We start from the raw sequence: 27,496 nt of genomic DNA, 5'->3' as shown, positions 1-27,496 counted from the left end.
GCATTACTGCGCCAGACTGCGTGTTTGTGCTCCCCTGCCACCCCCAATCATATGTTGAAACCTGATCCCCAAGGTGATGGTGTCAGGAGGGGAGGCCTTAGGGGGGTCACAAGAGTGGAGCCCTCATGAATGGGATTAGCGCCCGTATCAAAGAGGCCCCAGAGAGCTGCCTCACTTCTTCTGCCCTCTGAGGACACAATGAGAAGACGGCTGTCTATGAACCAGGAAATGGGTCTCACCAGACATCAGATCTGCTGGCACCTTGATCTTGGACTTCTCGGCCTCCAGAACTGTGAGAAATAAATTTGTTTTTTAAGGCACCCAGGCTATGGTATTTTATTGTAGCATCACAGGCTGACTAAGACAGTTACCCATTAAGTACTTCAAGGATGTAGTTAGAATACTAGCAAAGAAAGAATAGTTAAAACTGAGTGAAAACATATTTTAAAAAGACTTTCAGTTTGTTGTTTTTCATCAAAGCATTAATAATTATGGGGGAAATAAGAACATGGATGTACCTACCCTTGTTTTATGGCTTTAATAAATTATTTTTATTTAGAATGACTTAGAGTCACTAAAGCATTTTCAAAAGTCTGTAAAAGCCTTAATCCTGGAGAAAGAGGGAAGGGAAAGGTCACTTAAAGGGCAAGGAGATTGGCCAGGTGTGGTGGCTCGTGCCTGTAATCCTAGCACTCTGGGAGGCTGAGGCAGGAGGATTGCTTGAGGTCAGGAGTTTGAGACCAGCCTGAGGGAGAGCGAGACCCTGTCTCTACAAAAAATACAAAATCAGCTGGGCGTGTTGACACATGCCTGTAGTCTCAGTTCCTTAGGAGGCTGAGGCAGGAGGATCACTTGAGCCTAGGAGTTTAAAGATTGTAGTGAGCTACGAAGATACCACTGCAGTCCAACCTGGGTGACAGAGTGAGACCCTGTATCAAAAGAGGCAAGAAGATTATATGAGTAAGGCAAAGGCATGAGGTCCTGAGGAGTGTGGGTGGAGAAATGGGGCAACTGAAGGCCCCTCAAAGGTAGAGTTTAAGGCAGGGAGAAGTGAGGGATGAGAGTGGGAGGTGGTCGGGGGTATAGACCAAAGGGCGCCAAGCAGGCCTGGTGCAAGTCAGATTTGTGGTTGTGGTAATAGCTGCTGTGTGGAAAGCGGGTGGACAAAGGGGCAAAACTAGATGTAGCAGGACTGAGGCTCTGCCTAAGGGCAGTGGGAATGGAGGGAGCAGGACCTGGTGGGTTTGAGAAACTTCTAGAACACTGTGGAACTTTCTGCAATGGTGGGAAGTGTTCAGTGATGCACTTTCCAATACAGTATCCACCAGCCACACGTGACTCTTGAACACTTTAAATGTGGCTGGTAATAGCATCACATAGTTGTGGTTACTGCATTGGACCGAGCAGTTCTAGAAGGTAAAATCAACAGGAGTTGGTAGTTCACTGGCTAATATAGGGCAGCCGGGTGGACAGAGGTAGAGTTACCGGGGGAGGCTAGTGGGGAGGTGATGAGCTTCACTTTGTGTGTGTCAGCTTCAAATGCAAGGGCACATGGAGGAAGAAGTGTGCCTGGAAGTGTAAGATAAACATGTCTCTTAGGGGAGAGCACTGGGCTGGAGGTAGAAATTTGGAAAGTGTCAGCATAAAGGTAACAGTTGAAAGCATAAAAGTGAGTGGCACAGGGAAGCTGTTAGCTTGAGATTCCTATTGATTTGTTGGTGGTAATAACTTTGCTCTGTCTACCTTCTGGGACTATTCTGAGAAACAGATGAGATAATGTGCATGAAAATGCTTTCTAAACTCTTCAGACACTTTGCAGATTTTATAATATCTTTAAGAGTTGCAAAGAATGTGTCCCACATGTTATTTTCCAAACATAAAAGATAAAACACAAAGACTTCAGATTTTGGATGTATTGCAGAGTAGATCATCAGTGGAGCCTCCTGCTAAAATATGACTAGATCCAGGATAAACAAAAGCAAACCTGTCTAAAGTGTGAGTGTCAGGGACTCGGGGACATCTTTGAGGGCTTCCCTGAGTGGGTTCCTGTGAGCAAACTCACATAAAAGCTGGGTCTCTGTGAGAGCAAAGACCAACACTGCTGTTGATCCTGAGACCAGCTCGGGTCTGGGACAAGGTGGGAGCTGTCCCTGAGGTTCCCACATTGAGCTGGGATCCTGAAAGGGAGATAAAATGGTTCTAGATTGGTAATATTTTTCACAAAAACAAATGTATGTCTTTAAAAAAAAATCAACACCAATGTAAACATTCAGGATGAATTTCAATTAGAAATTACCTAAAAATCTTCAGGCACACAAGTTAACACATCACCAAAATGAATGTCATTGGAGGGGTGGGAGAGAAATTTCAGACTAAGTTCCCCAAGAATTTCACATATTAGAGGACAGAAAATGTAAGACAACTATATAGAAATATGGAAAGAATTAATAATAAATAGCAGTAAATATATAACAATTGAAAATGGCAGAGCAGACCAAACAACAAAAACAGAGCTATTAGAAATTTAAAAAAAAATCATTAAAGTGAAAAACTAGGCTATGGTGACACACACCTGTAGTCCCAGCTGCTCAGGAGGCTGAGGCAGGAGGTTTCAGTGAGCTGTGATCGTGCCCCTGCACTCCAGCCTGGACAACAAAGCCGGATCCTATTTCTCTAAAAAAAAAAAAAAAAAAACCAAACCCAAAAAGCACTAATAGATGGCTTAAACTATACATTAAACATAGTGGAGGAGAGAATTGATAAACTTGTAAAATAGAAGAAATTAATTATCTAGTCCAGAGATAAGGAGAAAAATGAAACAGTTAAGAGAGATGGATATTAGAAAGTCAAATGTGCATCTACGTGTCACTTTTGAAGAAAACTTTAAACAGATTAGAGGAGAGGCCATAATGATGAGTGACTGGCTGAGAATTTTCCAGAACTGATGGGTGACAGGAATCCACAGATAGGTGAACTACAATGTAATTTGAGCACAATAAATAAAAACAAAAGTAGGCACAAAATACTGTAGTGAAACTGCAACGTACAGAAAGACAATGCCATTATCAAAGCAAACAAAGAAACCAGATCATCTGAGAAGAAATGATTAGTCTGATATAATCAATACATACGGAAATCTCTCCTCTCAGTTGCAGTGAGGACATTCTGCCCATTATTGCTCTGCAGTGGAAATCGCAGGAGTGGGAAAGTCTTTATTTTTCTCTTTAGTCTATCTCTAACTGAAGACAGTTGCACTTTTTCTCAAATGTGAAAAATGCACGTTGCATAGGTTGAATTTTTACTAAATGTAGTCTGATTTCTTCTTTATGGCAGTCCTTGTAAGTAGGCAAAAATGTGGTTACTTGACATTAATGGAACTCTCTTGAAACTGTGATTATTCAGTTTAAGTCTTTCTTCCTGACACGCGTTTATTAATTTAAGTTCCTGAGTATGTTTCCTCATGGTGGCCGATGTCCACTACTTGTTTGCATAGTATGATGTGTATAGTTGTAGCTACCAAGCATCTTTCCAACTTAAAGGGACATTAATACCTATATTCAGGGTTGTAAAATGATTTTTTAAAAATAACAAATGACTTGGTTAACCCTTACTACCTGATGATATGGAGGTGCTTAATGTTGTAATACATGTACTAAGTCTCGTCTTAAAAAGTTATTTGGAATGAAAAGGTAGCTCCAGAGAGTTTGGTTGCGATGAGAGGAGATTTCTGGATCTGGATTTTGGTGGTTTGTTACATGAATCTATACATGTGGTAAAGCATCATAGAATAATACACATATGTACCCCAAAAGAAGTATATGTAAAAAGCTGGTGAAATCAGAGTTAAGTGTTGTCTAATGTATTGAGCCAATGTCAGTTTCCTGGTTTTGATCTTGTACTTCTGTTATGTAACATGTTACCATGGGGGAAGCTGGGTGAAGGGTACATGGGACCTCTCTACTATTTTTGCAACTACTTGTGGCTCTGTAGTTATTTAAAATAAAAAGTAAAGTTAAAAAAAAGTCACTTGGAACATGGCAGCCAGAAAAATAGATTCTTCTTGATATTTATGATTTTCATAGAACATGAATACAAATATTTAGAAATATTTGGTGAACTCTGGAGGGTAAAGTCTTTTCATCTCACTGCGGTCAAAAGTGAATTGGGAAGTTCAACTAGGCATCTGTATGACTATTCAAGGTTCTATGCATCTGGGTGATGGGCACATTTATAACCATGACTCTAGCATAACAAAATTGATACATGTAACCAAAAACATTTGTATCCCCATAATATTTTGAAATTTAAAAAAAAGGTTATATGTTTGCAACATAAAAGTCAAAAGGCTGCTGTTGTTACAATACTTGGAAGACTAGCTAGAACTTTCCTTGTTGCCTAAAATTAAATAAACTTGTGCTATAGCATGAAAAATTGCATATATTAGTCAACAGAATGGCAGTTCTTTTTTTAAAAAAATTTCAAATGTGATGTGTAACTGCAAGCAGAAACATAAAGCTTTTGGAAAATGTGGAATTTATTGGGAATTAATGTAATTGTCTTAACTAATCTAGACAGAATTAACCAGAGATTGCATCCAGTCAGTGAGAAAATAATGAATATGTGATTACTCTTAAACACATTAGATTGTTCTGTTTCATTTCCTCTCTCTTGTTTCCCCTTTTTCTTTTCTTTTGTGTTTGCAGTTTGAAATAGGCAGTGTCTTTATTTTTCACTAGACAAATTTACTTAATTCAGAATTAGTGAGATGCTATTCAGAAAACACATATATTAAAATATCTTTATTAAAATCAAATTAGGCAGTAGTGAGGGAAAAAAATAACCTCCAGTAAGACCAAGCAAAAGGAAATGCACAAATAAATACTAGGATGAAAAACGAGAAATAGCCATAGATAGAGCAGAGATTAAATAATAAGAGAATACCATGAAAAATTTTACAGCAATACGTTTGAAAAATTAAACTGAAATTGACAAACCTCTAGAAAATGCATACTAACTTAGAAAGATATTGAATAGCTCTACGTTTAAAGGAAAATGAATTTGTAATTAAAAATGTCCCCCACCCCAAAGAAAACACCAACATCAAATGATTCTACAGATAATTCTTCCAAACTTTCCATTTTTTGAAAGAGAGGAGAGGAAACATTCCTGGACTTATTCTAAGACAGTCCCTCCTTATCCACAGTTTTGGCTTCCACAGTTTCTGTTACCTGCAGTCGACCATGATCCGAAAATGAGTGGGTACAGTACAATAAGATATTTCATGTAAGAAAATGTCCATTTTTAATTTTTAAAATTACGGTAAAATATACATAACAAAATCGATCGCTTTAACACTTTTTAAGTGTACAGTTCAGTGGCATTAAGTGTATTCACATTGTTGTGCAACCATCACCACCATCCACCTCCTCAACTTTTTCATTTTTCCAAACTGAAACTCTATCCATTAAACACTGACTCCCCATTCTCCTTCCCCCAGCCCCTGGGGACCACTGTTCTACTTTCTGTCTATAAATTTAACTCCTCTAGGAACCTCATGTAAGTGGAATCATATGGTATTTGTCCTTTTGTGTTTGGCTTATTTCACTAGCATAATGTCCTTAAGGGTCATCCATGTTGTGCCATGTGTCAGAATTTCCTTCCTTTTTAAAGTTGAATAGTAGTCTATTGTATGTATGTATATACCACATTTTGTCTATCTATTCATCCATCAATGGACACTTGGGTTGCTTCCAGCTTTTGCCTATTGTAAATAATGCTTCTATGTACATGGTACAAGTATCTGTTTAAGGCCCTGCTTCTAATTCTTTAGCATATATATCTAGAAAGATGATTGCTAGATCTTATGGTCATTTTATGTTTAATTTTTTGAAGCAGTGCCGTGCTATTTTCCACAGTGTTGCACCATTTTGCATTTCTACGAACAAAGCTCAAGGGTTCCAGTTTCTCTATGTTCTCACCAATGTTAGTTAGAAAATGGCCATATTTTTAACAGATCCATACAAGGTAGGGCTGAGGAAGGAAAGGATTTACTGGTCGCTCACTGCCTGCAGAGCAGCTACGCCAACCCATAGAACACAAGCTTATTCACCAGGGGACAGGAGGCATGAATCTGTGTAGGCTGTCTTCACGCTTACCTGTAGCCATGCCTGTATTTTCCATGTGTGCCTGTACAATTTCCCTCATGTCTCTAAAAGGAAAGACTTTAAGGGAAAAAAAGGAAAACTAAACAAGGTATGATTTAGTGATACATATGTAGTGGAACTCTTAGTTTTTAAAAGGCAGGGGAATGATAAACACATTCTTCATGACATGAGCTACCTTTTGGTCAGAGGCAGGAGGAAGGAATCAGGAAGGGGTACAACAGTATTGGTCATGTTTGTAAGTTGGGTGCTGGTTTCTTTGGTGGTTTATTATTATGCTTCATGACATCCATAAATTGCATATATTGTTTTGTATGTATAATATTACATAATTTACATTTTAAATCTTAAATCATTGACCTACATTCCTTAGGGCTTTTGTTCCTACATGTTGGCCAAAGGTCTAGGAGTGGCCTGAAATTTCAACTGATGTAATCTAAGGCAAAAAGAGAGAATAAAGTGAGTTTTATAAATTCAATTTCATCCAATTTAAAGGATGGTATTGTATTATTAAATTATGCCCTCCCTATTTTATATAATAAAAAGACTTTTAGCAATGCAGTTGTAAAGAACACAGTTTGTTTTATTGAAAAATGGCAAACAGAAAAAGTAGATGACCTTGTATAAGGTCATTACCATTTTAGAAAAACTGTTTTAACTGGTCCTTGAAAAAAAATTCTGGGAATTATTGCCTCAAAGAACACTGCACCGTATTCAGTAGCCACCCACCAAGACTGATACTCAGTAAGATTTCACTAACTGCCCTTTACATAGAATGCATCGCTGTAATTGAAAAAGCTGATTTAGGGGAAGAATTCACCATCCCTGTCTGTAGATTCATGAGTAAATTTGAATTACTCATCAAAGGCATAGTCTAAGCTCATAGGAGCTAGATTCTCAATTAACAGCCAATGATGATCATAACTAATAATTATTGAACTCTTATGCCATGCCATTGGCTATTTTGTGTAGATTGTGTCACCTAATCTTCAGAAATGTTATTATTCCCATTTAACTGATACTGAAACTTTGACTAATATCCTTCCCAGCATCACATAGATAAGAAAGAGGGGAGCTGGAATTCAAAAGCAGTGTGGCAGTTTGCTATGTCCTCAACACTCTTAGCTAGGACTTAATTGGGTGCCATGTGTGGCACCCACCATCTATAAGCCAAATACTAGGGTGTACCAAATAGGTACTGAGGTGAATTCAGGACTCAGCCCTCTCCATTTTCCTCCCATTCATATTTCTTGAATTGTCTGACATTTAAGGAGTCCAGAATCACATAGCTTGAATTGCTGAGCTTATTGGAAACATTACCATTTTACCCTTGTGGTTTTCAAATGCACGAGTAGGTAGTAAATTGTATTTATTTTTTGTATATCTATGAGACACTAGCAAATGCACTGTGTAAGTTCAACTGTAGGCAAGAGAGTGGGGGAGAAGGAAGGTGCTCCAAGCAAACTTCAGGGATCTGTGGCTGGGGTATCTTGGGGACAGTGAGGAAGGTGGTCCAGCTTCAACCACAGAGCAGTGAGTTGGGTGTGGGAGCTTAAAAGGATGGGGTAGCAATCAGAGACTCATGAATGGAACTAAGGAGACCATGAATCTCCTCTAAGAAGGATAAAGCAAAAGAAAGTTCAGAGTCTTTCAAGATAATGTTGTCTTGCTAGAGGAGAAAAGGAAAAATGTACATATATGACAATAGGTTCTGCTTTACATTGAAATAAAATGAATGCTTGGAACTGTGTTTTTATTTTCTCATTTTTAGATTCTTTATCTCTTCACATCTTCAAATCTGTGAGCATTTGTCAAGATTTTTCCTTAGTCACCTATGTTGCCTCCCAGTATTGCCCAATCCTCATCCTTAAGAATTATCTGCAATTTCTCCCTGTCCTAGAATGGTCATACTTCCCTTCTCTCTTCTTCTGCCTTTCTAATCCTCACCTGTCCTCTGTTCTCTTCTTGTTTGTTGCCTCTTACTGCATAACATACCACTCAAAACACAGTGGTTTTAAACAATCAACAGTGCATTGTCATCTCTCACACTTCTGTGAAATGACCAGGTTCAGGTGGTTCTGACTCAAGGTATCTCATGCAATGGCAGTCAGATGGTGCTTGGGGCTTGGGTGCACTGGGACATCCAAGGTGGCATCTTCATAACATGTCTCATGCCTCAGCTTAGGTGGTTGGAGATTGGTTGGATAGTTGTTTGTTTCTGTCTCTGGTTTGTGCGCACACTCGCTCACTCTCTCTTCTCCTTTCCCCTCACCCTTCCATGTAGCTTTTCTACATGGCTAGCTTGGGCTTCCTCACAACATGGAGGTTTCAGGGTACTCAGACTTCTTACCTGGCAGCTGTCTTTCCCCAGACAAGTGTCCCAAGAAACTTAGGTGGAAGAAAGTTCAAAGCTTTTGACCTAGCCCTTGGAAGTCTCTCAGCACCACGGTTGCTAAATTCTGTTTTTCTAAAACGGGTCACAGAGCCAGCCCAGAGCAACCCCAGGGGAGTGGACCCACCCAAGGGCATAAATACAGGGCGCTGGGATTTATTTGGGGGGAGAGGGTGCACCTCTCCAAAGACTGACCGTCACATTTCTCCTTTTTTTTTTTTTTTTTTTTTTTTTTTTTGAGACAGAGTCTCACTCTGTTGCCTGGGCTAGAGTGAGTGCCATGGCGTCAGCCTAGCTCACAGCAACCTCAAACTCCGGGCTTAAGCGATCCTACTGCCTCAGCCTCCCGAGTAGCTGGGACTACAGGCATGCGCCACCATGCCCGGCTAATTTTTTGTATATATATATTTTAGTTGTCTATATAATTTCTTTCTATTTTTAGTAGAGACAGGGTCTCGCTCTTGCTCAGGCTGGTCTCGAACTCCTGACCTCCAGCGATCCACCCGCCTCGGCCTCCCAGAGTGCTAGGATTACAGGCGTGAGCCACTGCGCCCGGCCTCACATTTCTCCTTTATTGAAATTTCTGTCCCTTTCTCTTCTCCTTATAACTGAAATATCTTAAAGTTATTGTCTTATATCTTACTTCACATCCCTTTTTTTCTTATCATTGTTTATACTAAGAAAGTTTATTGCAAAACTTCTTTGAAGAATTCTTACACATGCTCTCAAGCGAATCTTAAAAATTTTATATTTTCATTTAGCAATGTTACAACTAAGCATCTAAAAGGCCCTATAGAGAAAAGCTGTGTGACTATTTTTTAGAAAGTTTCTTTGGAAAATCAGATTTGATTCACTTTTTAACCAGCAGTGATAACATATCAAACTTAAAAGGCAGATCAGTTTTAGAGAAAAGTGATACACCATCGTGTGCGTGTGTGTGTGTATGTCCTTGGATGAACTCCCCAACAATATTGCTTTTCATGCTTAGCCACTAATTAGAAAACCTGCTTTCTTTTGGGGACTGAACTGTGATTTACTTTCTAGTTGGACCCCTTTTTTATATTCAAGCTCTTATGGAAGCCAAAGCTTGTTCTTTTTTAACCCCTAAAATGAAAAAAGGATAACTTGAATCCAAAAGATTTATTGCATAATTATATGGAAATTCTTTATTTAAAACCTTGTACCTATAGATGGCTTAACTTTCCTTAGCTTCTGCAAATGCCATTGAGGACTTAGGTTCTTCTAAAAGGTTATTAGCTTTTTTTTTCTTTTTTCTATAAGAAGCTAAATCTCCAAAGCTTTCCTTTGGTGATTATGAAAAACAACACGTGTAGGAGAAAGTGGGAAGTTGGAGGTGGCAAAGAATTTGATATTTTTTTTTTTCTGCCCACAAGAACTGGGACAACTCTGCCATAGGATTAGTTTGCTCATGAGATTTCACTGTGGTTGCCATCAAGAAAAAACTAACAGGAATGGCAGGGCAGAAGCATTTCCTAACTCTGGGGAAAAGATCAAGGATTTACAGTGGGAAGCAGAGTGCTCTTTTTTTCTTTTACAGTGATTATGCGTTAGGCATCTGAGGTCTGATATCATTCTCATATAGGACTTTAGGTAGACGTCTGAGAGCTGACTCTGAAAACTGGTGATCAGTAATTGCAATTTCTCATAATTTGTCTTCATACAGGAAAAAGATTATGTTAAAAATGTATTTTTGTAGCCTTATTGAGGTATAATTGACAAATTAAGATTGTATATATTTAAGGTATACAATGTACTTTGATATACGTTGTGAAATGAACCCCACTATCAAGCTAATTAATGTATCCATCACCTCACATAGATACTTTATTTTTTTGTGGTGAGAACATTTAAGATCTACTCTCTTAGCAATATTGAGTATATAACACAGTATTATTAACTATTGTCACCATGCCGGGCCTCCAGAATGTATTCATTATGCCTAACTGAAACTTCGGACCCTCTGACTAACATTTCCCCAATACCATCCCCACCACCACCCCTGGTAACTCCTGTTCTCTTTTCTGCTTCTAGGAGTTTGACCTTTTTAGATGCCACGAACAAGTTGGATCATGTGGTATTGGTCTTTCTGTGCCTGGCTTATTTCACTTAACATAATGTCCTCCAGCTTCTTCCGTGTTGTTGCAAATGGCAGGATCTCCTTCTTTTTTAAGACTGAACACTGATCCATTGCATGTGTAGCCCACCGTTTCTATATCCATTTACCCATGATGGACAGATAAGTTGATTCCATATTAAAATGCCATAATTAATTTGCATGTAATTATGCAACAAATCTTTTAGGTTCAAGTTATCCCTCTCTCCTCTTTTTTTTTTTTTTACTTTATTTTAAGGGTTAAAAAAGAACAATCCTTTTCTAAAATGTTTTTTCCATGTAAATCCTTAGAAAATAGTAAGTGGCGCTGTTGGCGACTTCCTTCCACGTGCTCATTCTCCGCCCTGGCATCTGCAAGCAGATTTAATGGAGGCTCTGGCAGCTTCCCAGGGCAGAGGGTCCCATTCCGCAGAGTCATTCAGCCCCAAGATTCCACCGGCAGGGGGCAGGCAGTGGACTTTACCAAGAGCGCCATTTTCTATGAAGCTTTTCCCTAAGCCGCTCAACAAAAATTTCCACTGAACAGCAGACAAAATTTGAGGACCTTTCAAATTTCAGGCCCAGGCAAAATTCGCTGCCCACTCCCCTCCCCCACCCTCATGTCACCCCCTCCAGAGTTCACCTCAGAGCTACCCTTGTTATGTCAACTAGTGATGGTGACCCATGAACCAACCTGAGGAGGGGACAAGGTAGCTGGGAGAAAAGGGGGCGGGACAGGGATGGTGGGGCCAGGCTGGGCCAGGGGTGCTTATTTGTTATTTCATGAACTCTCACACCTTTTCCTGGGAAGTCACCATTCTTCCCATTTTGGCAGCTGAGAAAACCTGAAGCCAAGAGTTTAGCTCACTTGCTCTCATTCAAATTAGTTCAACTAAGTATTCAAACTAAAGTATTTAAACAAAAATCTAAGAATTTTATTTAATCCTTGGGTAACGTGAAGGATTTTCACCTCAGTCTGACGGCCTAGCCAGTGTCCCATCCACCACCCGGGTCCCCACCATGAGCCGTTGGTAACTGGTAATCTACTAACAAGTAGGACGGGGAGATTGATGAGGTGAGCCTGTGGCACTTAGTCAAGTAACGACAGCTGTCACTCTCTCTTGTTTAATCTTGTAGTGGAGTACGACAAGGAGTTCTCCCCTCGCCAGCGACACCACAAAGAGTTCAAGTTCAACCTATCCCAGATTCCTGAGGGTGAGGCGGTGACGGCTGCAGAATTCCGCATCTACAAGGACTGTGTTGTGGGGAGTTTTAAAAACCAAACTTTTCTTATCAGCATTTATCAAGTCTTACAGGAGCATCAGCACAGGTATGAAGGTTCAGAAAGCCCCAAAGGTGGGGCCGGTCCCCGTTTCTCACCCTCTGTCGTCACATAACCCCCAGTGTGTCTGTGCAAGGTGATTTGGAGTTCAGGGGCAGCACACAATGAACACAACGAGGGGAGTGTTCTACATGGCAGGGTCTAACTGGTGAGAGTTTTTACTATTAAGTTGATTTTCCAAATAGTTATCTTTTCCTACATAAACTAGTGAACAGTATTTATGAAGTGCCCTTTGTGATCAGACACCTGTACAATTTATTGGGGATTAAATATCTCCGCTATTGTTTAGTCCCCACTTTGAATGATGAATGGGGCTGGCTAAAATAATTTCACACATTGTAAGTATATAATGGTGCTTGTAAGTGATACTAATTCAGGTGAATACAAGGTTATATGTTTGTGTGTCTAATATATACAAAACATGTGTATCTTTGTGTGTGTGTGTGTGATGTATTTTTATCATTTGGATACAAAGGAACAATAGACTTTTTTTCCATATGTCTATATTATTCTAATTTCCTAAAGTGAATTCAGACCATTTTACAAAAGAGCTGCAATGAAGTGTGTTCATGTGCTGTCTAGCAGTAAAGCAAAACTTCTATGGAGGGATTCTGTAGTACACAGTAAAGAGGCCAGTGACCTTGAATTTTGCTTAGGATCTAGGGGTCAGTTGAGTAGTTTGATGAGAATCACGCTCATGATGCACAGTAGGTTAGTGTTGCTGCATAGTCCTGAGTGTGTACGGGGTAGAAATTTAGCAGGGGATATGACAGTCTGGCAATTGTATGGTACACACGAATTAAAGGAAGAGAACGTATAGTGGGAGGGAACCCCACACGTACAGACTGTATGAGGGATTTGCCAGCTTTGGTTTTATAAACCAAGTCGAGATTCTCACTTTTGCTCTTGGAAGTCTATTGACTTCCCAAGAATTTCCCAAGGTATAGGAGTGACTTTGGTTTCTCCTGAACTTATTGATCTGTGTGAGTCTGTCACAAATATACACACTGAAATCATAAGTAACATGGATTTGCTCTACGAAAGGTTTATTTTAGTTTTGAAAGCACTGCTGGCATCCAGTCCTTGAGCAGGTTTAAGTCTCTAATGGAGGAAATAGAGAGAAAGGAATGATAGGTGCCAGGCTCTTGGAACGTGTCATGGTGTGAACATATGCACTGATAGCTGTAGGTGAATTCTTAGCTGGGACAGTTAAATAATAAGTAAAATATAGCCATTGTGGTACCTTTATAATAGACCAAGATTTTGGAATGAAAGGGAAGTTTCCTGATGTCTGCAATTCACTCCTAAATGAAAGTGTATTCCGTTCCTTTACCATTGAGGGCCTCCTTTGAAAAGTTAATTATTCATTGCTAGATTTTTGTATTTGACACTTTGGAGAGAATTGGTACTCAGTGACTCTTTGGAACTGCTTTAGCCATTGGTTCTCAGTCTGCCTAATTGTTTATTCCATTATATTTCTCTGGTGGAAATAACCTACTAGTACATTTTTGGCTCCAAAATTTATTGGAAATACATGGTTTTCTCTGTCCAACAGGAAAAACTTTATAGTAAAAACACTAGGCTTGGAGTTGAGTGACTATGGAATTTTTAAAAATTATTATTATTTTTTTTTTAAAGAGAGAAAGCTAGCAGACCATTTATAAGGTTTATACTGAACTCCAGCCAAAAAAGAACAGCTGCCTTGTGCTCAGGATGGTGGTGTCAGACTTCCTCGAGGCCAGCAGTGAGTTTGGAAAACAAAATTCCGACTAGTTTCAACCTTTGATGACTCTCTATCAAAGCAAGGAGTTGTAGTTTCTTTGCCTTCTAGGATGGAAGCATTTGGCGACTGCACGTGTCTAGTTTTTGAACATAGGCGAGGGGAAATCTGGGAGAATTGGGAGATTTTCATACTTTTGAAGGGTTCCAGGTTGGCTAGGAGGAGAATTTCTTTTCTTATCTGTGGGCTCAAAGCCCAGGCCTCCTGCGGCCTCAGAACGTTCTTCCAGAGGCCTCCAGGTTTAGCTGCAGGACTCCTTCCGGGGGCAGGTGTCATCTTCCCATCTGTACCATCTTGGGGTGTCTTGGCTGAAAACAATTCTCCAGGCTTGTAAAGAAACATATTTGTCTAATCTGTGTTTAAGTGAAATTTGTAGTATTTGATGGATTAACTTAATTTAACAAGTGTTTGTGTTGCAAAATAGTTGGCCTCCTTGAAAAAGAAAAAGAAAAGAGTCAGGTTTTAAATGGTGACTCATACACTCAGCTAAGGGGGAGGAAGTTGTGTGTTGGGCCTTCTGATATAAAAGGTGGTTAGGAAGCCTGACCCAGGGAGGGTCAGGGAAGATTCTTGGAAGATCGGCCTTTGCTGCGAACTCCACAGAAACATGTTCCTTTGACTGCTTAGAAATCATTGTGCCAGGTAAGTTTTAACAAATAATAAAAAGGTGGCTACTTAATAGAGGGTGACTTTAGTAAGAGCAAGGAAACACTTGATACTTTACTCACAACTTGAGCATAAGCACTTAGATGCGATCTAAGTCATGAAAAGATCTGACGCAACCTGTAGATTGGAATGTCATCAGCCACCCAGTAGCCTGCACTGTGAAGTCTGAGTAGAACAGGGTGTCCTTTCCACTTTATTTTTTTTTTTTTAAATTTACTCTATGGTGTTTATGTTTTAAGATGAGTTTGGTGTTAACATTTGGTGTTATAAATCAGCGTCCTTATGACGAGGGTGGTAAAAATTTGCATGTACGTAGGACTCACAGTCTGGAATGGGCCTTCTCTTATATTCTTGAATTAGGACTTTGCCATGACCCCTGTCAGGTAGACAGGGCAGGCATGTTAGCTTTGACAGAATGAAGTGTGCCACGTATGAATCTTCCCAAGGCCAAATAATGCCTAAACTGATGTCTGCTGTGCTTCCCAAAAACCAGCCCAATGATGTGGGGACAGTCCTGAGATAAAGGTGAAGTGCTGGGAAGAGGTAAGCAATCTCCTGATGGCATGTCCTCATATCTCAATTTCCTTAGCTGTGACACAGACATCCCAAGGATGCTGCATCCATTTGGGTGGCAAATGAGACAGTTCTGTTGGTGGTAAAGATCTGTGTCTGTTGGAATTCAGACTCTGGTACTGTGGCGGCCGAGGCCTTTCAGCAGAAAACTTCTGCAACCATTGATCTAGTAGCTTTTCTAGAGGAGGGGAGTGGAGACTGGAATAAATTTACATAGAAGGATTTGTACTTTTTTACAGTAGCATATATTTGTTGATTTACTTTTTTACTCTTTTCTTCCGTATTGCATACACTTGAAGCTGTCTTCACACTTGGAACACAGACTGCTGGATAACTTTTGACCTTCGTAGTCATTCATAGTAGCATGATGGTACCATGTTGCTTTTCAAGACATGTACTCATGATCTTTATTTCTATAGCATCTTTAGATTAACAGTGAAATTTTAAGGCCTTTAAAGAATATCATTTTCATCTGCATTTCTTACTTGGTTAAAGGCATACTTTTACTGTTTCTGGTTGAAATTTTGTATACCTAGAAGTCAAAGAGCATCTCTTGAAAGCCAACCAGAAATTTTGACTGAGAGACATATTCCTTGTCTAAATTGTGGTCCTGTTTTGTTCATGAATTGGCCACACTTGGCTCTGCTAGTTTTGAAATTCCATGTTCTACTTTATGTGTTTTGGCAATTGCATTGCCTGGCAGCAATGGCCTGTCTTCTGTGAGTATGATAACTTTTCTTCTCCATGTTCTATCTTGGTATGGTCTTGTGGAAGACATTTGAAATGAGAATTAATTACCAAATATAAAATTCATTTCCTCTTCATATAAACAATAACACAACTTATCCCTCTGTTTGGAAACAAGCAAGGTTTTTTAAAATTTGTTTTTAAAGTTTCATTCATGTTTCATCCCGTATTTAGAATCCTTAAGATGCGGAGAAATGCATCTTAGAATCAAGGACACAGGGCAGTGCTGCTGTGGAGCTGGTTTTACCATCTTTATCATTTTTAAGTTTACAGTTTGGTGGTAATAAATACATTTATATATATTTTTCTTCTTCATTTCTCTCACTACCCTAAAACTGAGAAAGATCTCCCTAAGGCCAACCCAGAAGCCTGTTGCTGGAGTCCCTAGGAACAATCCTGGACTGAATTCTTGCTTTAATTTTTGACAAAATTCAGAAATTCTAACCTATTTTACAGATAGAATATACTTGGCCCAGGAGAAAAAATAACATTGAAGGGTAAAAACACATTTTCCAGAATTTTTAGTTTGATATTTCACTCGGAACCATTTCCAGAGATAGGGAACAGGAATAAGTTAGCAAAGGGTAATGAAGACGAGTTTAGGGTTGGACATGTGGGAGCCATGGTGGGGCACTCAAGAGACAGTGGGGTATAGAAGTGTTGAACTAGCAGAATGAGCAAAACTACAGTAGTAGATTTTTGAGACCATAAGTGAGTCACTGAACTAGGTTACGTAGCTCAGCTGTGTAAGAATAGAAAAATCCAATGGACCCAGTACCATTTGTTGAAAATACTGTCCTTTTCCTATGTACTTCAGAGGTACCTTTATCATAAATTAGGTGACCATATATGTTTAGGTCTATTTCTGGGATTTCTATTTTGTTCCATTGGTTAATTTTTCTCTTCTTGCACCAATACAGTAGGGTCTTAATTCCTTTAGTTTTACAATGGGGCTTGATATCTGGTGTGTAAGTTTCTCAAACTTGTTCTTGAGATTTTGTTGGCTGTCTACATTCACATGTGAATTTTAAAATCAGCTTGTCTATTTCCACAACAAAAAAACCAAAAACAAACTTGCTGGGCTTCTGATTGGAATTGCATTAAATCTAGAGATCAATTTGGGAAGAATTTACATCTCCTCAATATTGAGTGTTTCAGTTCAAGAATGGGGTATTTATTTAGGCCTTCTTTAACAACTCTCAGTAATATATAGTTTTTTGTGTGTCTTGAACATTTTTATTAGGTTAGGTTTAGATATTGAACTTTCTGGTGCTGTATTAGTTTTTAAAAATTTTAGTGTCTAATTAGTTTTTGCTCACATACACAAGTACAGTTGATTTTTTTATATTTGTATCTAGCAACCTTACAAATTTGTATATTAATTCTAATTGTTTTCTGTACAATTTTTTGGAATTTCTATGAATATATCTATGAATATATTTATGAACATATCTATTCATATTTCTATGACTATTATCTATAAATATCAGTTTCATTTCTTCCTTTCTAATTCTATTTTTTGTTTTTCTTTTTCTTGTTTTATTGTGCTGGCTAGGACGTCCAGTATAATGTTGAAATCCATTCAGATTTCTGTCAGACTTCTAATCTCATGGATAAAGATTTAGTATTTCACCATTCAGGATGATGATTGCTATAAATGTTTTTGTAGATACTCTTTATTATATTAAAGAAATTATGCTCAATTCCTAGTTTTCTCAGAGTTTTTTAAATTAGGAATTGGTGTGGAATTTTATCAAAACTTTTTTTCTGAAGTTGGGGATGATCATATGATTTTCAAATGTTAAGCTAACCTCATATCCCTGGAATAAGTTCAACTTTTGACTTATTGTCCTTTTTATATAAGGCTGGATTCAAAGACCATATCTGATAACTCTGCTATCTGGATCACCTATGTGTCTATTTCCATTATCTCTTTGTTCCCTTGATTTTTCCTCATTTGTTTTTATTTCCTAGCATGCCTGCTGATTTTTTATTTATGAAATTCTGGACATTATTTAAGGAAAAAAGTTCTAGATACTGTTATCGCCTTCCAGAGTGGAGTTAATGTTCTTCCAGAAGACAGACAAAACATGGGCAGATCATCTTTTTCTTTTTGTTCCAGGTGATGCTGAGTTTTAGAATTTGTTAAGGCTCATCTGTTTCTGGTTTTCCCTTTCTCCAGAGTTCAGTCCTTCAGGAGTTTCAGCTAAAAGTCCAGATGTTTACCAGAGCCTCTCATCCTTAGTGGACTCTGAACTCTAATTTTTTAACTCTCCAGCATTATGAGACTGTCAGAAACTCTGCTTTGCTTTTAAGCCTCTGTATGGTTTCTTTCTGCTTGTTTTCTCACTTTCTTATCTCATGTAAACACAGCTTAATATTTGGCCAATAACTCAAATGGAAATATTAGAGTTTAAGGCAGCCAGGACTTGAAGAGCCAAAGTCCTAGAGGAAAGAGACAACGAAGAAGTGGCCCCCAACTTGAGATCACTGTTATGAGCTCACTTCTACGCAGGCCCTTTTTTTCCTGGGACCTTATCCTTTCACGTACTAGCTTCCCTGAACTCTAGCTTTATCCCTAGCCAGTGATATTGCTCAATGCTCTAGGCTGCTGCTGTTTTCTGCTCATGCTGAAAACATGGCGTCTGTGCCTCCTGCTAGGAATTAGCAAATGCCGTGAAATGAAGAGGCAACAGCAAATACAGGGCTCCCCTCAATGCGTTTCCTTTCTCTCTGCGTTCTTGACCCAGCAAGGGTCGCCCAGGTTGGTTGCTCTACAAAGAATTAAAACAGGTTTGTTTTGTTGTTAATCCAGTTTCTTTAGTTGCTCTTGATGGGAATGTTAGTGTGATTCATCAGAGGTACAAGAATAAGTCCCGGAAGTATAGTATTTTTATTATTTTCATTTGGAAATCTTTTTTATGAATCCCCACAAATGTTGATATTTGATTTATTAATCAAATGATGTAGTTTCGGAAACAAGATCTGGACCCAGTAGTTGATCCAGCTTCAGGATGGAGTATTGTCTTTATAAAAGTATTACTTATGGACTGATTGCTCTATGGATTCTGCTGGGCTTTCAGTGCTGCCTGCTGAAATGAAACATACACATTCAACCTTTTCAGATACCTGAGATGAGTTTCTTTTTTGAAGAGAAGGGCAAATTTGAGAAAGCCAGGATGGGAGAACACTATTATAGTTTAGGTAGACGAAACTCAAAGCCTTTTATCTCTGTGCCCAGCCACACCTTTTTCTCTTTCTGTATCTGGCTTTCAGAGCTGTGACCCTGAGGGACTCCTGAAATCTTACTGCTCACTTGATAATCTCTGGCTCCCTCCGTGTGGGCCTCAGGCACTCAGTGAACTTTTCAGTATTTGTTCCTTTGCCCTTGAAAAAAAGATAATACAACTGACCCACAGATCCGGTTATGTAACTGGTTGTTTCGTCTTCCCGGTCAAGTGCATAGTCTTTATACCTGGAACCATCTACCCGAATGAAAAATAGACAAATAAATGAAGACTCAAGGGGTTACCAAACTTCATTCCTCAGTCTGTCTCATTCTGTTCTTTGTAAGGCACAGTGTAGAAGAGAATGTTACAGAGAGGAATTGAAGTTACCGTGAAGAATTGTACACACTCAAAAGAATGCAAAAAAAATTTATGATGGGGAGGCATCAGGGTGTGGTGGGCAGGTGACACCGTTCTTTGAGAACTGCTTGTCCACTTGGTAAACATGAAGAGAAAATAAAATAGGTTTTTATTTCTGAAAACCATGCCTTATGCATTTGTCATTCATTCCTAGAAATGGATTGCTTTGGTTGCATGCATCTCCACACCAGGCTGTCCAACTTTGTAGGAGGCAGGCCATGCTAGTGGTTAAGATTATTTTGTGAAACATCTTTTCTTAAAATCACAAGTTAACAGCACTTTTACTGTTTGCCTCTTATGGTTGTTGTGAAGAGCACTTAGAACAGTCAGGTAGTAAACACCATATTAAGGTTTGCTATGTTAATAATCTGACAGCAGAGTGATTTACATTGGTTTGTTAGAGATGAAATAGCCATACAGAGTCAAGGTGCCTTCAATATTTGAAACATCACTTGATACCACTTTAGCCATTGAGGTAAAAATTGGGTAATGATAATATCAAGGAGCATAAAATCAGTGAAAGCTTAGCCAATTACCTATTAATAATAATAATGTTCATTCACCCTTGTTACTCAAATCCATGTGTGTATATCTACGCAGCAGTTTATCCTAGTTTGTAATGCTCTACTTTCAAATCTATTCTTTTTCTGTCTTTTCTGGTGATAAAAGTTGAAGCATAATCTATGTTATACCTTACATAAGGGAAAAGTACAAAACAAGGGCTTGACTAATTTTCTAAAATGTTTGATATTTTACTTTCATTCTATTTGCAAATTAAATTTTTCTTATTGCATAAAGTCAGCTCATCAGTGTATGAGTGTTGTTTTGTATCTTAATTTATCAATTCCAGACATATAAATGGCAAAAGAATGTGTTGTGAAGAAATAAAGAGACAAGACCACAGAGTCCCCTTATCAGGTATTTCATAAGTCTGCTTATTTCGGAAGTATAAATTCCACTTGATCAAGGACATTTTTCTAGAAAAATGGTTTGTAGTAAACACAGTTGTACTTTGACCAGGGCAGCGTGACCTTAACAGGTGTGTAGTTTGTCAGGAAGGATCAAACCTGGGCACCAGGAGCTCAGGTACCTCCTGCCCTTCTCCCAGAGCAAAGGAGAGAGACCCAGCGTGCTTTGCCCATGATGTTCTCTGCCTCTCGGCCCAAGGTCATATCACCAACCTGGGCAGGTGCCTTGGAGGCTGTGTGACAGGAGGGACCATGCAGGGATAATCTTGCCAGAAACACCAATTCTACAAGTCTTTGTGAATGGCTTGCTAATCAGTCAATGCTAATACCAGGGTGAATTTTTGAAGTTTCTTAGAAATCTCTTGTTAGGCTTATTAATTTATTAAGAACTTCATTTGCCCAGGATGATCACAATATGAGAAAAATCATGCCTTAGGGTTGGAATAACACTGAGAAAGAATAACATTGTTATATACTTGAAGATGGGAAGCCTATTCATCATGCAAAGGTGGGGTCTATGAATTAGTTGAGAACAAAATAGTCAATAAACGCATTCAAGATTATATCTTCTCTTGTTTCAAGATTTTCTTGCATGGTTTGCTAATTTGAGGGTGTGTCATCTTAGTAGGAAGGTCCAAATAATCCAATTTTGGTGGTGATTATGGCCAGACTCTAGGATTCTTTATTTGGCAGTGATACATCATTTTAGATGTGAACATCTCATGTTGACTCTGCCGAAGTAAGATTTAGGAGGGAATTAAAAGTTTGTTACATGGCAAAATCCGATGCATCTTATTTAAGGCTACACTTTTACAGTCAGGAGACTAAGAAGGCCAGACACACAGAGCGTTCTGCTTGGGAAGAGGAGGGCAAGGTCAGGCAGGTTGCTGGGGTTCCACCACCTGCAGCCACCATCAGCCACTCAGGCTGCACACACACCTGCCCTGGCTTGGTATTTTCAGCGTGTATCCCATCCATTTTGTGACTACCTTTTAGATACACGATGGTTAAGGGCCTGGGCTCTGGTTAAATTCTGGTTGCCCCACTTAACACCCATGGGACCTTGAGACTCTCTCTAGGGCTCCATTTCCTCAGCCGTGGAAGAGACGTCATACTAGGACTTGCCTCTCTGGCTGTCCTAAGGAATAAGGGCCCTCGGTGTGGTGCCCATGGATTGGAAGCACGCAGTGAATATTGGTTGTTCCTCCGCTCAGTCCAGGTATTTGAAGTCCATGCTTTACCTCACTGTCCTCCTCCCAGAGGCCCCGAGCATCTTAGAGCCACATGTCTAAATTTAGGACTGCCTCACTGCCCCTGGGCCACCAAGAGTGGTCTTTCAAGGCTCAGCTGTTAGACTGCGTTTGTTGATCTCACAGATCTCTTAAGCAGTGAGAGCTCAAGTCATCGCACAGTCAGAAAGCTTGTCACAGAAACAACACGAATTCCTGGGGGCCACACCATGACTCAGTAGCCGAGTCAGGATGGAGACCGTTCCCACCAACCCTGGAGGTTTAGTTGCTTCTGCACAGTGGCTGTCAATCCTTCGTATCAGTGCTCTTCCACCCCTGCTCCAAGTGTAGCTTCGGATTTGTGTTCTTCCTCTTAAACTCACACCTTCTTCCTCTGTCTCGTTTTCATTGCTTTCCTTGTCCTTTTTGCATGACAGCCTCTGTCTCATCCCCACTTTCTCTTGGAATACGCTCCCATTTCCTTTATCACAAACCCTGCTCTGTCAAAACAAAAGCTCATCCTGGCTCTTTATAGAGAGCTGTGTTCATGCTTTGGACAGTATTTCTCTGCATCCTTATTACAAATCTCTAAGAATTAAGTGCCTGTGGCATCACTGTAAATGGCAACAATGATCCTCATGGGTAGTCCCATACACTTCTTGTCCTTGCTTTGGGGAAACCTTATACACTGAAATTCTCACTGGGTCTTTTATTTTTTTTAGAGACAGAGTCTCACTCTGTCACCCAGGCTGGAGTGCTGAGGCATGATCATAGCTCACTGCAGCCTCCAACTCCTGGGCTCAAGCCATCCTCCCACCTTGACCTTATTACGGTCATGAGCCACTGTGCCTGGCCGTCACTAGGTCTTGATGCCAGAGTGCCAGCCACATTCTGCCCTGTGACACAAATATGTCCTGTGCTTCCTTTGGGTCTGGGGCTACTTTCTCACAATGCTGTTCACACTGTCTGTGTTATTTCTGGATAAGGGTCTTCTACAGCCTTCCAGAAGAGAATTTATGTCTTTTTTACATCTGAACTTCAAAGCGTTGGACTTGCAGTCCCCTCGTGCTATTTTCCATGAACACCCCCTGTCTCCCGGCTCCCAGTGGTTACCTCAGTAATGGGGGCTGATTTGTCACTGTGGGGGAGCCCTGTCCACATCGGAGGGTGCTTTAAATGTGGCAGTCTTGAGCGTGGCCCCCCACAGACTGTGGGAAGCAGCTGAGTAAACGACTGCTAGAAGTACCTACTGTTTATACTTGGAAAAGATGACAATAGAGCTCCCTTCTAACTCCAAGCAGCCATGTAAGCAGGAAAATGTTTGCTCCTCCTCTGACAAAGCTAAAAATTTTAACTTGGTGTTTCATGGACCTCATAAATATTTGACCAAATAGAGATGAGTTTCATTCATTTGTCATAGGTTGTCTTTGGTAATAATCTCAAAAGGCAGTATGTCATTATGTCATTATGGAAAACTCTTTGAATCCAAAACCGAGTCTTGGTTTTTGCACTTACTAGCTTGAGACCTTGGCCATGTGACTATTAACTTCACGTCCAAGTCTGTTTCCCCAGCTGTGAAATGGGAATAACGATACTCTACCTAGCTTTTAGGATTATCCTAAGGACCAAGCAAAGTGAAGTAGATGAAAGCACTGTGTAAATTATTTAGGTGTGTGCTATTATTATCGTGATGCTCCTCTTAAGTTTAGTACTATTTATTTTTTCTGGAGACAGAGTCTTGCTCTGTCACCCTGGCTAGAGTACAGTGGCGTCGTCATAGCTCACAGCAACCTCAAACTCCTGGGCTCAAGCCATCGTCCTGCCTCAAGCTCCTGCGTATCTGGGACTATAGGTGCACACCACCATGCCTGGCTAATTTTTGTATTTTTTGTAGAGACAGGGTCTTGCACTTGCTCAGGCTGGTCTCAAACTCCTGGTTTCAAGCAGTCCTTCCACCGTGGCTTCCCAGGTGGGAAGGATTATAGGTATGATCCTTGGATTATACCTATTAATCCATGCTAGGATTATAGGTATGAGCCACCACACCCGGCCAAGTTTAGTACTTTTAATTCTAGTCATTTTCCTATCCCTGTAAGATATTGCAGCAAAATATTTCCACACCAGGAGATCTGAATCTTTCTGTGGCCAAGATATTCTCCTCCTTGTCACGGGAATCCCAGGCCATTTCACGCGGATGGCCCTGGGATATAAACTCAGATTCACATTGTCACTGAAACACATGAAGGTGACAGTCTCCTGACACTACCATGAAATGTGGGTGAACAGAAAGAAACCTTCGCACCACCTTCCCACAATCCCTGGGGTTACATTTGTTGAAAACTGAGAAAAATATAAAAATATTCCCTGTGGAACCCAGTGGAAGGAGTGGACTCTGACTTTGCCTCAGAGAACCGCAGCCACAGCTCAGAGCTGTGCTGGGACGAACTTTAAAACCCCTCGGCATCCACCCCTGCTGACACAGTGCACAGGCACAAGGACCTGGCGTCCACTACAGACCATTTAGTAGCCTCAACTAACAGAAAAGAATGGATGATTACTCAGAAATGTGATGTGGCTTCTTGTTTCTCCTTATTTCACAGAAACTAACACGTAGATTTTGAGGTCCTAAATAAAAAAAAAAAAAAAAAAAAAAGGCAGTGCCTCACCCTGTAAATGCTCACACGAATCCTGATTTTAGTATTTCCTTAACTCTGTTTCTCACTGCCTTCCACTTCCCTCCATTCAGAATTTGCTAGCCATAAAGTAAGCGGTTCACTAATAAATAGTATTACAAATAAATAAAATAATCCAATAATAAAGTAAGTATTAAAATAAAACACAAAATAACATCCATCTGTAATTTATCCCAATTCCAAAATAAAATGTGGCGGAAGCAACGGGAGCAAGGCTTCTGGCGACCGCGAGGGCTGCTCGGATGTCTGTGAAGCGGCTTATCACACGTTCCCGTCTGTCCTCACTGTGTCGTGCCCACGTCCCGGCAGGGCTGTGGCCCGTCGCTGTGCGTGGCGCTCCACAGGCGCACGTGCCCTGACTGGGCGTTCCGTGTCGTGGCGCCGACACGGCGGGGTGGGACTGGGGGCAGGGCGGGGCGCCGCTCACCGCGGTTCGTTCTTTCTCTGTTTCAGAGACTCTGACCTATTCTTGTTGGACACCCGCGTAGTGTGGGCCTCAGAAGAAGGCTGGCTGGAGTTTGACATCACGGCCACTAGCAATCTGTGGGTCGTGACCCCACAGCACAACATGGGGCTTCAGCTGAGCGTGGTGACGCGGGACGGTAAGTGTTCGCGCGTGCGCTCGCCACCAGAGTCCGGCAAGGCGTCATTGCTCGTTCATTTCCTTTACAGCAGTCGCGGCAGAACCGTGGTTTACAGTCAGGTTCTCAGCTCCGGGAGGGCCTCGTTTACGGTGCCCTCGTGACTGCTTTTGAGAACCAAAACCTTTCCCTGAGGTATTCTAGAAAGGACTTGGAGCCACATCCCCTCAGAAGGGTGGTCAGGGCCCGGAGAGGGACGATGAGAGGACAGCTGTCCCAGCCAAAGGCAGAAGGAGGGACATTGCAGGCGCATCCCTTTAGCTCCTGAGGAGCAGGTTTGCCGAGCGACCCTCCAGCGCCCTCTCCTCCTGCGGCACCAAAGCTCAGCCGCTCCAGGTCCCCACTGCCGATCGCGCCCCCCAGGGGCCCTCAGTCTGTGCGCGCTCGGCGCGTGGGGTCCCTCACTGGTTGAGAAGAAAGACGCTAGGAAGAAAAGGTGACTGCAGGCGAATAGACTGGCAGAGGCGGCGCAGCCCAGGACTTCATGCCGCTGCTCGGTGGCATTCCCGTGCCTTTGAGGGAAGGCTTTCGCTCTGCCCCTGCGCAGGGCGCCATCTGGGGTGTGAGAACGCGGGATTTTCTTCCTCACGCTCATTCTTCTCTGTTAGCACTTTGGGAGACCAGTTCCAAGTGTCCCTTAACTGTGCAGCTGCGGGGTAAGTTTCCGTGCAAAAAAGCGAAGTGTGCTTTGGTTTGCGTTAAAGGAGTCCACATCCACCCCCGGGCCGCGGGCCTGGTGGGCAGAGACGGCCCCTATGACAAGCAGCCCTTCATGGTGGCCTTCTTCAAAGTGAGCGAGGTCCACGTGCGCTCCACCAGGTCAGCCTCCGGCCGGCGCCGTCAGCAGAGCCGCAACCGCTCCACCCAGTCCCAGGACGTGTCCCGGGTCTCCAGCGCTTCAGGTAGGTTTGCGGGGAGCCTGTTTTCCAGGAGGCCTTGTTGGCCTCAGTGAGAATAAACATCGTGCTCGTGGTCCCAGATGTTGAACAACTTCTGCACAACAAATGCAAAGTCCTGTCGGGTATCATAGGGATTATGGGGCCTTATCATGGTCACCGATCACCTGGGTGGGTTCCCAGGGCCCTCGAGGTGGAACACTTGTTACCTGAAGTCTGAGTGTGCAGATTGCAGGCATCGTGACTACCTGTTTATCAGACAAGCATCTTTCTGGTTGATTGGATTTCTCCAAGTCTCTTTTCATTCCCATCAAAACCCTGGGACCACCTAGATTTTTTTCTAGTTGTGTTATGCCTAGAGGGTTGTGATGTGCAAACAAACTTGGTACATTTGTGTAATATGGACTTGTATTTGTCAGCACTCTTGGCTGGAAGAGTTGGAAAGTCAACTCGAACAGCCCTCTAGGGTAGGTTTTATTGGCTCACTTAAGTGAGAAGTTCAGGGGTTCCAGCTTTAGGCATGGCTGGGTCCATGGGCTTGGATGATACCAGGAAATCTCTCTTCTCTTTTTCTGTTTTCCTTTGTTGGTGGCATTCTGAGAAAGACTGTCTCTATATGGTGGCCAGGAAGGCAACCAGCAGTTCCAGGATTTTGTCACTCTTGGCAACCTCAACCTCAGACAGAGAGCCCTTCTTCAGCCAAAAGCCAGGCATGGCTCTCATTGGCTTGGCTTGGGTGGTGTGCCCCACCCTGGAGCTAGGCAATGAGATCAATCCCACTGCCCAAAACAGGCAAGTTCAAAGGGCAAGGGAGAGGAACCAGCCCCGACTGCCGAGTGTCAGTTCAGCGGTCCTTCAGAAGTGTTCCCCCATGGCCGTGCCTTTTTTGGAGATGGGGTGGAAGTCCACTCATGGATACACAGGGTGGGGTGGGGGGGTAGATGTTTCCTTCTGCCAGCCAGTCACACAGCTAGTAAGTATGGAATTGAAACTCAGACATTTCTGACTCTAAAGCCAGTGTGAGTTCTGGGGTTCCTTTGGCTACTTAAAGAACGTGGGAGTCAAGCATGAAGTCAAGGATTTGCAGTAGGGGGATTTGTAGGCAGAGAACTTGCTACCTTGTGACTCTGGACAAACCCATTCCGTTTCAGCTTCAGTTTACTCATCTATAAGGTGAAGATGATGAATACCCTGCAGATTTTCTGGGATTAGATGAAAAGCATCAAAATCTGGCTCATAATAGCCCTCAAAGCTCAGTTACATCCAGTTATAGGAAGCAGGTTGTCAGGGCATATGCTGGGATCCCAGGAAAGGACAGGAGACACTTCTGGAAGACACATTAATTCTTCCAGGTGACCCTATATACATGTCCTTTTCAGGCCAGAAAGGGTTAATGCCGTCTCTCAAGATACCTAATCTTTCTCTGGGAGGAAGAGACTGCATTTTAGATTCTGACTTAATGAGCTGTCTCTTTTACCAGTACCTTGGACGTGGAACTTGAGGATCCACCACCCAGTGTGATGTGACATTTTGCTGCTTGTCATCCTGGTGTTTCCTGGAAGCCTTGCACAGCATGGGTGTTCCTGTGTTTACCACCAGAAACAGTCAGGGCTGGGGTTTTTGAAAAAGGAGGAGAAATGCTTGCTTT

At 41.4% G+C, this 27,496-nt stretch overlaps 1 protein-coding gene across 1 annotated transcript in view; it reads left to right on the top strand.

The window, feature by feature from the left end:
• The window catches only part of BMP6 (bone morphogenetic protein 6), a 137,178-nt gene that overhangs the window by 97,760 nt on the left and 11,922 nt on the right, over nt 1–27,496 (top strand). The window contains exons 2-4 of the mRNA XM_069493223.1: nt 11,804–11,996; nt 24,765–24,913; nt 25,657–25,854. Of these exons, the coding sequence (XP_069349324.1) occupies nt 11,804–11,996; nt 24,765–24,913; nt 25,657–25,854 (540 nt within the window). The remainder of the gene's footprint in view (nt 1–11,803; nt 11,997–24,764; nt 24,914–25,656; nt 25,855–27,496) is intronic.

The sequence above is a fragment of the Eulemur rufifrons genome, chromosome 18 (assembly GCF_041146395.1).
Source record: "Eulemur rufifrons isolate Redbay chromosome 18, OSU_ERuf_1, whole genome shotgun sequence".
Classification (NCBI taxonomy): Eukaryota; Metazoa; Chordata; class Mammalia; order Primates; family Lemuridae; genus Eulemur; species Eulemur rufifrons.
Note: the sequence above shows the minus strand (reverse complement) of the source record. Positions and strands in the feature narration are given on the sequence as shown.